The sequence below is a fragment of the Aspergillus fumigatus genome, chromosome 8 (assembly GCF_000002655.1).
Source record: "Aspergillus fumigatus Af293 chromosome 8, whole genome shotgun sequence".
Classification (NCBI taxonomy): domain Eukaryota; kingdom Fungi; phylum Ascomycota; class Eurotiomycetes; order Eurotiales; family Aspergillaceae; genus Aspergillus; species Aspergillus fumigatus.
The window spans coordinates 708,770-721,584 of NC_007201.1; the positions used below are offsets into that span (position 1 = coordinate 708,770).

The following is a 12,815-nucleotide window of genomic DNA, read 5'->3' on the forward strand; positions in this document are numbered from 1 at the left end:
TTGTGACAACAATGACAGTGAAGTCCATTCAGGTAAGTTGCTGCGTACAGCTGGCGGGATGTTAGGCAAAGGGAGAGAAGGACTACCTGGCCAGTCTCCAGCTGAATCAAAGAATCCGATCATGAAGAGGAGAATTTTCACGGGTAAATTGAGATGACTTCCCGTTGTGAAAAGAAAGATGAATGAATAGTGGGAGTAGGATCGGTACGGAAACAAGCGAGCGTTGCCGATGAGAAGATGGATGTCGGGTCCCGGGGACGCGCATGTGTTCTGTTGCATCCTGGTCCCAGCTAGAAACTCCACGCCCGGCATCATGCCTAGACAGTACTTGAGTCGGTAGCTCAATACTCGTCTAGTAGGAGAAATGGGGCTCACAGGTGCACCTTGATGGCTTCTAAGAGGGTAGACTCGGTAGACTATCTTTCGCTGCTTATCTGTATCAGCAGGTGAAGAATGCCGTGGTTGCGGACTTAAGGTACTGCCTTTGCACTTTTACATCCCCTCGACTTCCAGCAAGCGTTGAATTCAAAATTTGAGGGATTCAGCGCTGCCTTGCTCTCACCGAATCCTCCATGTCACTTTTTTGGTAGCTTTTATTATGGCCACCAGGCCATTGAGATCGATGCGAAAAGCATCATGTTCGCTACGTCGAGGGTATAAAGACAAGCTAAATAACCACCCAGTTGAAAGAGAATCGAAAGTTCACCAGGACCTGGATTCCATACGGCCAAATCTTGAGGTACCCGTTGTCAGTCACACATCAATGCTCTGGTACATAAACAGTCGGAGAAAAATAGAGCTTATATTACCTTGGAGTTTTTTAGAAATATAAACCATTACTTCATAGGCCAAAATCGCGTCTTGAAGACGCACTCATGCTACCTTTAACAATGGAAGTTCCCGCTCCCAAGCCTCTTGGCAAATTGTGACAGATGGCGTGACATGCTCCTCTCTTATGAATGGCCAGTTTTCTGGGCTGCCAAGCGACCACATAAGGAAAAAATAAGGGAAGATGAGAAATTGAGAATGTTTAAAAGGAGGAGGGACTGCGGCGATATTACTATTCATATTCATGTTCTATTACCAACTGAATACTCGCACATCGCTGGTTACGATAAAACAAGGATGCATCTGCCGCCGCCATTCTCACGCTACCTTTCTTCGCTCCGCGCATTGAACCAACGCGTTCAAGAGACGGCGGCTTCTGAGCAACGTAAAAGTCTTTCTAGCCGACTGAGCGATGTATTTCTACGAACATGGCATCTGGGATTCACATCTTTTGGAGGACCACCGGTTCATTTCCAGATCTTTCACGAGAAGTTCGTGCAGGGCAAAGGAGGACAGGAGAAATGGGTAGATGAGCAGACAGTTAGTGCTGAAACCAGCGAAGATGTGTACGATAGGCTGATCGGAATGGCCTTGTAGTATCAAGAACTATTTGCCATCTGTCAAGCTCTTCCCGGCCCCGCAAGCACGAAGATGCTTTTCTGCTTGACTTTATTGCATGCAGGCTTCATTCCAGCTGTATTCGCTTTCCTTTTATGGAGGTGAGCCTTCGAGGCTATTCTATCTTTAATGCATCATTCGACGCGACACGCAACGAGCGGCGCAGCTAATCTTTACTCTAGTCTTCCCGGAGCAGTTGGCATGTATGCACTCTCCCTTGGGGTACAAAAAATGAATGACGTTCTGCCAGAGATTGCATATGCATTTCTTTCTGGCCTCAATGCGTCGACCGTGGGGATTATTGCTCTGGCAGCCGTCCAGCTAGCGGAAAAGGCAATAAAGGATAAGCTTACCCGCATTCTAGTCATCTTCGGCGCTTGTGCCGGCCTGTGCTACAACGCTCTTTGGTACTTTCCGCTTCTCATTGTTCTTGGCGGCCTGTCGGTCGTTGTATGGGACGGTTGGATGAGCCAGTATATCCGTAAAACCAGGGCTAAATGGAGACGACGAAACAGCCACCCCGAAGAGGCAAGGCAGGAAAATGGCGCTCCTAACGAAATGGAGCTTCAAGTGCAACAAGACAGCCAGATGCGCAGCACTCCTTCTAATCAAGGCACCGTCCGGTCACGGAAGGCTGGACAGGCAGCATCTCTTCCAGAAACCGTTTCTGATGCGCAAACCGAGTCGTTGGAAGTCAACTCTTCTCTTGATCATATCATCCGGATCCGTGTTGGTGTCACCGTCTGTGTCGTCTTCTTTGGTACGTTCCTGCTTTTTGCTCGTCCTACAGCTTTTCATTTCCATCCAGGAGCCTTGCTGACGCTAAATCAGCCTCCTTTATTGCAATCATGGTGGCAAGAGGGGTTATCAACTTCCCACCACTTGCCCTGGACTTGTTCGGCAACATGTATCTGGCTGGAACAATCATTTTCGGCGGAGGTCCCGTAGTGATTCCTCTTCTGCGCTCTTACGTTGTTGATCCTGGCTGGGTATCCGGCAGAGACTTTCTGATCGGACTGGCTCTTATTCAAGCATTCCCTGGCCCCAACTTCAATTTCGCGGTCTTCCTTGGAGCCCTCACGCTTCAAAAGTCCCAGTTCCCGACCATATTCGGCGCATTCCTTGGCTACCTCGGCATCTTCATGCCCGGTCTCACTTTGGCTGTTGCTGTGCAGAGTTTCTGGAGAGTGCTTCGGAGAAGAAAGTGGGTCGTCGACTGGCTTAGAGGAGTCAATGCTGCTGCCGTGGGTCTGGTTTTCACTGCTGTATACAGGCTGTGGGAGATTGGATATCTGACGCCCAAAGCCAGTAATGGTCAGAGTCTTGCTCTTGAGCCATGGTGGGTTGTTGTTGCAACGGTTACTTATGCGGAGAATGCTTGGTTCAAGGTGCCTCCAGCGATCGCGATCATCATTGGCGGTATTCTGGGTCTCTGCTGGTATGGTGCTGTTGGCCGTTAGCTCAGTTTTGCCTGAAATCAAAGTGGATATGGTGGTATATCGTGAATATGAATATGAAAGCCAAGAGGGAGGAAAAAGGTCGGTCTTCGCATATCCATCATTTGACATACAGGGGAATCATTCGAGTGTGAGATTGCTTTACATAATAGAAAATCCCTTGGTCGCAACACACAAACCCTTTGAATTCGCTGTCTGCTCTAGTTTTTGAGACATGGTAATGCATATGGAATCCCAGCAACCAAAGCAAGGGCTGCAAGGCGTTTGATTGACCTCGACCTTTGGCCCGCTCTTGTCTCGCTTCTTCAGGCGTAAGCCTACACCAGCGAATGTACTCTGGACGAACCATCGACATAGTGTTCTCTAACAGTGTCCTACTTCCTTCGATGCGAGTTTTGTTCCCTCATGGTGTGTCTGAAGCGCAAGTCCACCGCCGATCTTCTTTGTAACAGCCCTGATTCCTTCCTCGATGGTATCAGGATCATTCATAGACATCCAGGGGATGCAGCCATTATTATGACGCAATTCTGCGTCGAGGTGGTATAGGCCTAGTCCGGGCTGCTTTGACACTCGGGTCACTTGTTGTAGGAGATCGCCCAAGTTCTTTAAATGCTTTGCATGTTTCCGCAAGAAGCGCGACTCAATCGCGTTTACTATGGCGGTATCTCGGCATTTCTCAGCCAAAGTACACAGCTTTTCCAAGTCGACGAAAAGGTTTCTCTGGACATTGAAGGCCTCCCGACAAGGGCCGACAGGCTCGACGGGGGAATCAGGCCATTCATATTTCGGCGCCTCGATGTTTGTTGGCTTACACCGACCTCCACGGATGATTAGATATTTCTCTAGCCATTCCATATCGATCAAACACTCCTTAGCGCTCCTGTGCCAAAGCCTGATTGGTGGGATACAGTCATTCAATCAGCGCTGCAGGCCACGCTCCCAACCTAGGGAGGATCTATTAGGTGACATACATGGCAAATCCGTGCAGAGCAATGTTGGCTCGCGAACAGTCCGCTGCGAGCTTTCGATAAAACATCCAGCTTGTCAATTCTTCGTGAATATGGCCTCTAATAGACTGTAAAATATAAGCCTTGGGTTTTAAAAAGAGAAATGTGATGATAGCTATCCAGGATCTCCCAATGGGCGCGGGTTTACCTCTTCTAGCTCTTCCGTAAATGTAGATGGCCGTAGCCATTGATCAAGGTCATGGCCCGAGATTTCAGAGATGATTGCCCTAGCTTGTTCAGACATGATTGCTGTAGGTGAAGAAAGTTTGTCTGTTCTATTTTAAATGCAATGCTTGGAGAATGTCCAAAAGCCTAGATAGGTTCAGTTCCAGGGGGGAAATGTAGGAAGCACTGCAGCCTTGATATAGGTCTCGTCACGGAAACGCGCCCCCGAATTATCATCATGACATCTAGGTCACGTATCATGAGTATCTACAATACTTGCCGGCAATCATGGCTGGGGAGCGCGAAAGAGGCTCGCAACGGAAAAAGTCATCACAGTAACGTAACCATCCCTTGAGATTGCTGGCGAAATCCCGCTCAATTCAATATCATTCTATTCCAACGGAAGGACGGAGGTTATGTCCATTTGTAGAGAGCAGCAAGAAGGATACGTCGGAATTCGACTCCTGTGTTTCGTTCCAGTGATGTAATAGGTGCACTTAAACATTCGAAACAAGATATACCAAGACTCGCGGAGGAGTATGCATTGTAATCGAGGATCTCCATACTTGGCTTTCTTTTAGTGCTGCATTCAAGCTCTTCCGCGCAGGATCAAGCACATAAGGTTCCATAGGCCGAACTCCTTTCCAACCTGACCTATGAATATCTGTTAGCTGTACTCTTGTACGCTCATTCTTAAGTTTATAGTACGTTTATGTCCAGAGGCGACTCACTACTTGGGTCCAGCAATTCAAAGTCAGCTCAGCATAATCAACACTGATGCTGGCTTCAGAAACTCAAAAGTGTAGCTGGAGTCTCCTCATTGCCTTTGGTCACCAAACTTGACGCTGACATGTAGACCGCGTATACCTCCCGATGTCAGCTAAGCTATGGCAACAATGTAGCAGTCGATAACAAGCTGTGTGTCTGAGTCCAGCTACAATCGATTAGTCCGTATGATATTGGAAACAGGTCGCACGCGCACTACTAGATTGGAAGCTCCGTACCTCTTGTTCCTTTATTGATTGATATGACGTCATTGTGCAAGCAGGGCGGTGAAAAGATTGCAGTATCAAACAAACAACCCTTAGCCTTTTTAACCATCACATTTCGAGCCCCCAAAATTCCCTCCATGCAGTTAAAATTTATTACACTCTCTTGTCCTTAGTGGCGCGACCGCTTAACTTACCTCTCATTGATGAATTTTAACGGCAAGATGCTCTACAATGCCCTTATCCGGACCCATCACATCACATCTCGTAAAAAAGTGTCCGCCTTGAAACGAGCAGCTGACACGCACAACTGTTTCGTACTTCTCCGCTCTGGCGGATGTCCAGGGATCATGTATGTTGAATCACGGGATATGAACTCTGTGGAGTCGTGGGTCGACGTCGTGCGGAACCTGCGCTACAAGGATTTCCAGCTTGTTAGCCGACCAGGCGCGATAATAAGAGATGATCAACCCGGAGAGTCGAAGCCAGACAGACGTCCTCAAAGCTCAGATATTCCAACTTTACCGCACGTAGGACTTTCTGAAGTTGAGTCCGTCAAGGAATTTGGGAGTATCATGGAGCAGCGAGGTATTTGGCAGTGGTGGAGGAAGGGAATGGGTTACCTCAGCTGAGTGCTAGATCTTTCGCCCACGAGGCTCACAGCTCCCAACTGTTTTTGGATTGCTGTCTTGTGCCAGCTGATCCTTTGCAGCCGTTCTGGGGCTAGTAATCACGTATACTCCTGCTCTCAAAGCCTTATAACTGCCCTGGTGTGCACTACAATCTGGCAGCAGTGAGGCTTACGAGTCAATTCTAACAAACCGCTAGAAACTGTCGAGTCTGCTTGCCATGGAGGGACCTCGTCGATGCCGTCCGCTTCAAATTAGCAAGTTGGCCGCGATTTCGCATTCTTTTCAGGCAGTGTACTCTGAGTACATGCATTCCTGATACAAATGATTTCGACAATACTCCATCCTGGCCCTGCCTACAAAGCCAGTGACTGTGGCTATTCTAGCACACTTTAGGGACTGTTCGGCCCACATGAAGTAAAATAGAGCTTATGGACACTACTACTAATATTTCCATGATACTCGAGGCTATAATACTAAAATTAATGAATCCACATATTCCCATATGCTATCCGACCCCTAAGTTTAATAGCTTTCGCTTTTATCTCGGGGGTTTACCTCTGTTTTGGTCCTAAATGCCCATTATCTGGTGGTATATATGGCATACACATTGGATGATTGATCCATCTATGTAACTAGTAGATTGGCGTTGCACATGCCTGATATGCCGCGGGTGGGAATATTATGGCTAGAAATGTATCCGTATACACTGAGACGGTCCTAGTGAGGCTTCTCTATTGGAGGCCAATCGGGAGCAGGGTAACTGAGTAGTTTACAAATGTCCTGTGAAGTCCAGGTTAGCCATATTCCGTATGTATCGTGCGAATCTTTGGGCAAACCTTTCGTCTTCGACGGAAGTCTTCGTAGAGAGACTTCCATACCTCCCGATCACGACAACCCCTCTCCTGCATCGTGCCGGGTTTAAAGTCACACTTAGGTAGAATTTCAGCAAGCAGCTTCTGGTTTGAAAGCACCCAGGGTTTTGGTAAAGGCCAGTCAGAGAAGTGCACAAGTTTGGCTTCTGCCAGGACCTTGTCAGGATCCCAAGTCTCATAGTCATTTCCAAAGAAACTGCGGTGATCTTTTTTCCGGAACTCGCCGGTAACTAGGCCGTACTGCCGATGCGGAAGAACCAAGGCCGAATCTGCATAACGATTGTTCAATAACTCCATATCATATCTCTGTGTCTCATTCGAATCAACTTCCACTTGACCGTGAAGAGCAGGCTGAGCACTCTCCATGAGGGCTTTGAATTCGCGATAGGAGGGTTCAATCACGATCAGCAGGGACGATAGTGTCTTTGTATCCGGCAGCGCCCAGTAAGCCCGAGGCATAGCGACTTTGGCTGGTGGGAGGAAGAAGAGCTCATCCATACTCTGGAGAACGGTCACGTCGGAATCGATGTGTATAACGCGATCGTATTCTGTCTCGCCGAATGCGAGCAATTTCGCAATACTCTTATCCCAAGATTCACCAGAGCCTGTGTCGATAGTTATCAAAGTTAGCGCCAGCTCTGCTTTTGACGAGAAGGCGAATTGTGCCTCTGAACCCGGACTCGCGTACCTCCTCCAGCCTTGATCATTTCCGCACTGATAGGTACTAGCAACGCCTTGTACTTCTCCTTGGCGAGCACTAGCAACTGGCTGTCCCTGTCATGATCATCTGCAACAAACAGATCCCAATCTTCGGGATAGAAAAGAACTCGATCTGCTCGGCTACCTAATCGTTCCAGAGCTTCGAACACCATCACGGCGTTACACAGATACGCGCTCGACGTCGCATACTGACTGTAGGCGTAACGCGACCAATCGACCTTATTATAGTCGATATGCGAAACAGGAGCAGGCGAAGGGGCCTCACGGCGAAACCAAAGAATCAGAATGATGAACACTGCGAAGAAAATCCAGGTCCGAATGCGTCTTAGTTGCCGCTTCGCAATAGCAAGACATGGCTCGTCGGGGATATCAAAGAAATCCGCTTCTGAAGACGCAGAATCCCTGCGGTAGGGAAGAAGCGTCGCCTTTTTGTTTCCCATCGATCATGAATTACCGAATAGAGAAAACCAGGGAACCATTCTGGCGTTGTTAACACACATGGCTCAATTTCGGACAGGAAATCACTCGTCATTAAAGGATCTGCGGACTGGACAATTACCGATCCCAATGCACGTGACGAACATCCAACGGTACTTTAGCGCCGCCATGCGTGTCAGATGTGACTCGCGTCTGTACCTTGTTTTATCTCTGTCTCAGATGTGGGACGAATTTCGCTCTGGAGCTCTATACATCAAGTATATAACAGGTCTTCAGCTTGCAAATTCAAATGAGGGACCACCAGTACTATGGTCGATAGTTGGATAAATGGCTTGCTTCAAACACCTAGTCACCTACTATACTAAATCAGGCAGCCTGTCGGACCGTCACTTAGGTGATTTACTTGTACTCTATGTCAAATGGGCCTTTTTCTCTATTATCTGAAAGAATAATGCATTGTTAAGTATAGCCTAGTCTTGCTTGGATCTCTTTCTCATCGAGAGGACCGTCCTCCCCAACATAGTTCTGAAGAGCCTCAAGGGTCATCAATCGGCGAGGTGCCTTCCGTCCTGTTAAGAGCTCGAATTGTGCGACTGCTTGTTCCGAGACTAACTCCAATCCTCCGACCAGTATCCACGGCCTTCCAGTTTCACGTCGGAACCGGCGCATTTGCCGTAGCAGGGGCGTATCCAAGGGCTTGTAGGCGAACTGCGTCAATGAAAATCGATCAGCTAAGTCTTCACGGTCAAACGCGACAAACGTTGCTCACCTCCAAAATCACGCCGCCGGTTGGACTTCCGAGCCACTGTGTCGGCATTTCGAAGTTGGCTGGAGGTTCATCTCTGTCAGGATCTGCTGGCACGCATGAGGCAATTAAGCATGGCGGGCAGGTATCCAATGGCCATTCATCTTCAAGGGACTTCAACACCCGTACTACTTGGGTTGAGCCCACCTGCGATGCAGCCCAGGAATTGAAATGGAGTGCGACACCCTCCGCACGTGATAAGGTTCGGTTGTATATGAAAATATTTCGGCAACCTAGCCGAAGCATAGCATAAATCGCAGCTCGAGCCATGCCACCGGCTCCAATAACCAGGCCTGCTGATTTCAAGGGGCTGATCGTATTACGGGGAGACAGGTGACGACTGATACAAGTCATAATACTCACCCAGTCTGTGTTTTCTCCGTACCATCCCAGAACAGGCCCTGCCTGGTTACGGCGGCTTGCTTGCTCTTGTAAAGGAAACATCGTCCCATCAGCGCGTGCACGCAGGGGCATGATGGTATTGACGGCCCCAATAGCTTCAGCATGTCTGCTTTTAGATGCGAGTTTCTGAAAGACCTGTACCCTCCACGGCTGCACAATACTCGCCCCCCCAAAATGCGGATCACGGCCCAGCCGATCAAGCGCCGCAAGAGAAGGAGATTCTGGAATGCTATACGTGTGCCTCATGCCGCAGTGCCGAAAAGCAGCATTGTGCATGGCAGGTGACAGGCTGTACGCCACGTTCCCTCCAAGGATATAGAATTGCAAGGGGTCTAGCGTATAGCTCTGGAACAAGGCTTGAATGGCGTCTCGTGAAGTAATGATAGGATCCCTGCCATTGTCCGTGCGACGTTTGATAGCCGGATGGGTCACTGAAGTCAATATCGAATTGAACACCTGTGAGGTCCTCCCGAGGCTGCCAATGTTGTAGGCAATCACCGGGGGGTGTGAACCAGGTAAGGACTGGATTTTGTTGATAAATTTTCCCACAGCCGCGTTATCCTCTCGCTCAGTGGCCACTCGAAGAATACGCACGATTTGGCAACCAAGCTTTTCTGCTTCGAGATACAGGGAAAGGCATTCCTCGTCCTCCCACGTCACGCAAGAGGACGGCTCGAAAATATAATGGCCGATAATCTTTGTTCTACCTCTGTTGCGAATGACCTGGTTCAACAAAGATTGGTTTTGGCCCAGATCGACCGCTAAATACTCCACCGCCAGCCTTAAGCCATGCTCTAAAACATTGAAATACAGCTCTGAGATCTGCGCTGATGTGAGATCACCGCTGCCGATTCCGGACACTGTTGTATCAACGGAAAGAATGATTGGTGTCCGGGCGTTCCTCCGAAGCAAAGAAACTTGCTTGCTGATGGTGCGCGCCATGCTTGAGCCCCAGCAGTCTATGCAGAGCTCAATAGCATCTCCACCAGATTCAAGCTCCGCCAAGTCGACGACTCCTTCAATTAAATCAGAGGAGCGAACAAAGATTGCATGAGTAAATGATCGAAGTTCCGGGGGTGTCTCCAGCAGTACGAAGGGCGAGTCATAGCCAGGTTGGTCCACATCAGCGCCGGTGACAAACCGCACGAAGCGGGTGAAGTCCTCCTTCGCCTCTCTGAGTTTGAAGGAGTAATTAACAGATCGGCGATCAGCTGCCTCTCCGTCGACTTGAGGCTCCACGCTGGAACAGTCTTCGATGTTATAATACTCGAAATTCGAGCAAGTTCTGTGCAGCGGGTCTCCCTCACACAGCAGCTTAACAGCTTGATGCTCTAAACCTAGCAGACTCTGGATCCGATCCATGTCACGAAGAAGGTACACAATTGGGTTCTTCGCCAAGTACAAACGAAGGTGCTCCTGAATTGGCCGAGTGAGGCTACCAAGACCGCACTCAATGACACACTGTGTTTGATGGTTGTCGAGCATCTTCTTGAGAACATCGATATCGCGACGCTGAAATTCTTGACTGCCATGGCGCTTGAGGTACTCATGCCGCGTGAGCCCAGTAACTTCCTTGAAGTAATGATCCTCTGTAATGAAACGGCGTTTGAGCGCGGTGGCAGCAACAAAGCCGAGAGAGCGTTTTCCGCATCCCCGAATGCCAACCAGTACTAAAGAAGCATCGCGATCGAATCTCCGGGGAATATTGACGCTCGAACTTGGGGGCATCATCGCTGTGGACGGTGTTATACGTACTGTTTTGGAAGCGAAATCAAGAATGCTTGTCCCAATTTATCCAAAGTTGTTTTCTTTTTTAGGCGCCATCTCTCGATAAGTCGAATTGTCAGTGGCCTACAGTGGTGAAGACTTGGTATTCCAAATATAACGAGGTGAAAGATAACAACAGTGCGTGGTCGGAGTTAGGGAATCAAGAAGTTTTCTTTTGGAAAATAACTACTATCAAGAATGGTAATCTCTCAGTCTCAGTTAACGTGCTGCGAATAGAAAAGTCTCACAACTGCACAGCTGCGGCACGCGTGGAGATTTGGAAGGACGAGGGATGAGGAGGTATGGGGTACAGTAAGAAACATATTAGTGATTTAATAGCTCGGACGGCGACGTGCCTCAGTATGAACATCGCTGTCTCGAGTCAATTGTGGGCATCGATCAGAGCTGGACCATTTGCCGTTCATATTTCCCCAGACGGTCAATCTGCCACGTCTCGCCGCCTTTGGACTACAAGTGGCGGCAAAGGTTTTATCCGCCGCCTGTGGGAGGTGTGGATGATGTATGTATCCAGCAGTCCGTTAGGGTTATTTAGGCTTCTGTACAGTCTTAGCAGTTGTCACGATAGTTCGGTCATTATCAGCTTATTAAATCAAAATTTCTCTTACTCTATAGGCTGTCGAACACACATTGCAGTACTATTTCTACTACGCTAGAAATGGTTGTCTAGACGCGCTCTTAGTCAAGTAGTTTTCAGTAGCCATTCATTGGCATAGGCTATGTGTTATGAAGAACAATTATTCTATACCTTACTCGATCTCATGATGTCTGGTTGAACCATCCTCACACGAATAGCCCATGTTTGTTGCATTCTCCTTCTCAAAGACCGAATCATCCAGCTCTCAATCGCGCCTAGTAAGCTGCCCCTTTCTCAGAGAGCCTGAAGGCCAGTGTACTGACGGGGGCGGTATTCGACAGTAACTTTGGGAAGACTTGACAACACGGATAACAAGGGCTGGGAGCGTTTTAACTGTGGGAGTTCTGGGTAGATATCTACCTTGACTTGTGAGGTTATATATACTGGATGTGGCAACCCAGCTTAGGGCAGAGCGGCCGGTGGAGGTCTATTGGAGATGAGGGGATGCCATCTCATTTCTTTCCCAGATCATCACCGTCAGATTGTTGCACGTAACTGCCTAAATGTGCCTGTAAGTTCCAGCCAGCAACTTCGGCTATGTATAACAGCAACTAGTGGTCCCTGAAAATAGGCCGTGACTGGGATCATCCTGCTGTACAGGAGACTGCAGAGCTGCAGAACAAGGTTTAGAGTCGTAACTGGGAGATGAGAGGTCGTTAGGCACTGAGTGAAGCATCAGCGGGTGTGCCAAATGTGCCAGATCACTACCTATGCCAGGAATAGTTTAATCCGGGAGCCACACTGAGCGACAAGTTACCTGCGACGTTCAAAATCCACGTGCTTTTTGGTCATTTGCTAGTTCCCAGATATCTCGAAACAAATATATCGAAGGAATGCAGCTGGTCGTCACTATCTGGGTCTTCCCAGGTGAGCCTAAGACTGCTGACGCTAAGATGTCCAGTTTGCCAACCTGAGAAGCTTGAACCAGCTTCATCAAAGAATACACTGGGCCACTTTCTGGTGGCCTGGTGTGGAAACTTCGAGCGAGTCTTCATACCCCGAAGCTAGTATTTCCGGGGCCTTTTCTTTGAACCTACAAAGCGTTTCTACGCGCAAAGTCAGAGTTTCTCCATCATACCAGAATGAAGTTTCGATTTTGGCCTCCATGAAAGGATGATGAGTGAAGGTGTAGTCATGCCAGCGCCCGCCCTGATACTCCTTAGAGCCCACGTGGAACGAAGCAGTATCGAAGTAATCTCGACGCCATCATGCACTTGCATTCTTCTATTTCGACCTCACCAGCATCATAAGCCATACACTCACTCTGGCCATGGAGTGATTGACATTCAGAAAGACATGGCTATCGATAAGAGTGCCACGTCCATCGTGGGTTTTGCCATGGTGAATGATGCAGACTCCGGCATGCGCCGCAGTACATCCAACGGCTATTCTCCAATTGGCGGAGTAGTTGGATTCGAAGCCGTTTTGCGACGTTTGGGCACAGCTTCTGTCATAATTTC

The 12,815-nt window shown here is 48.7% G+C and overlaps 5 protein-coding genes across 5 annotated transcripts; 2 read left to right on the forward strand and 3 right to left on the reverse strand.

The window, feature by feature from the left end:
• Nucleotides 1-944: 944 nt before the first annotated feature.
• Nucleotides 945-2,906, forward strand: AFUA_8G02660 (uncharacterized protein; the record flags this gene model as incomplete). Its single annotated transcript, XM_077805286.1, has 4 exons — nt 945-1,368; nt 1,426-1,547; nt 1,629-2,206; nt 2,278-2,906. Exons 1-4 carry the CDS (start codon nt 1,027-1,029, stop codon nt 2,904-2,906), a joined length of 1,671 nt encoding a protein of 556 aa, XP_077661414.1. The 5' UTR covers nt 945-1,026.
• A 138-nt stretch (nt 2,907-3,044) lies between these two features.
• AFUA_8G02670 (uncharacterized protein) lies at nt 3,045-3,758 on the reverse strand (the record flags this gene model as incomplete). Its single annotated transcript, XM_741847.1, has 2 exons — nt 3,045-3,239; nt 3,282-3,758. 2 exons carry the CDS (start codon nt 3,756-3,758, stop codon nt 3,045-3,047), a joined length of 672 nt encoding a protein of 223 aa, XP_746940.1.
• Nucleotides 3,759-5,288: 1,530 nt separating this feature from the next.
• Nucleotides 5,289-5,696, forward strand: AFUA_8G02680 (uncharacterized protein; the record flags this gene model as incomplete). The annotated part of the gene is made up of 1 exon (XM_741846.1): nt 5,289-5,696. One exon carries the CDS (start codon nt 5,289-5,291, stop codon nt 5,694-5,696), a length of 408 nt encoding a protein of 135 aa, XP_746939.1.
• A 759-nt stretch (nt 5,697-6,455) lies between these two features.
• On the reverse strand, nt 6,456-7,728 carry gnt1 (glycosyltransferase family 8 protein; the record flags this gene model as incomplete). The annotated part of the gene is made up of 2 exons (XM_741845.2): nt 6,456-7,173; nt 7,257-7,728. The coding sequence occupies 2 exons, from the start codon at nt 7,726-7,728 to the stop codon at nt 6,491-6,493; spliced, it is 1,155 nt and encodes a 384-aa protein (XP_746938.1). The 3' UTR covers nt 6,456-6,490.
• A 206-nt stretch (nt 7,729-7,934) lies between these two features.
• AFUA_8G02700 (repressor protein) lies at nt 7,935-11,092 on the reverse strand. The gene is made up of 2 exons (XM_741844.2): nt 8,496-11,092; nt 7,935-8,434 (listed from the first exon to the last, which is right to left on the reverse strand). Exons 1-2 carry the CDS (start codon nt 10,662-10,664, stop codon nt 8,186-8,188), a joined length of 2,418 nt encoding a protein of 805 aa, XP_746937.2. The 5' UTR covers nt 10,665-11,092; the 3' UTR covers nt 7,935-8,185.
• Nucleotides 11,093-12,815: the final 1,723 nt, after the last annotated feature.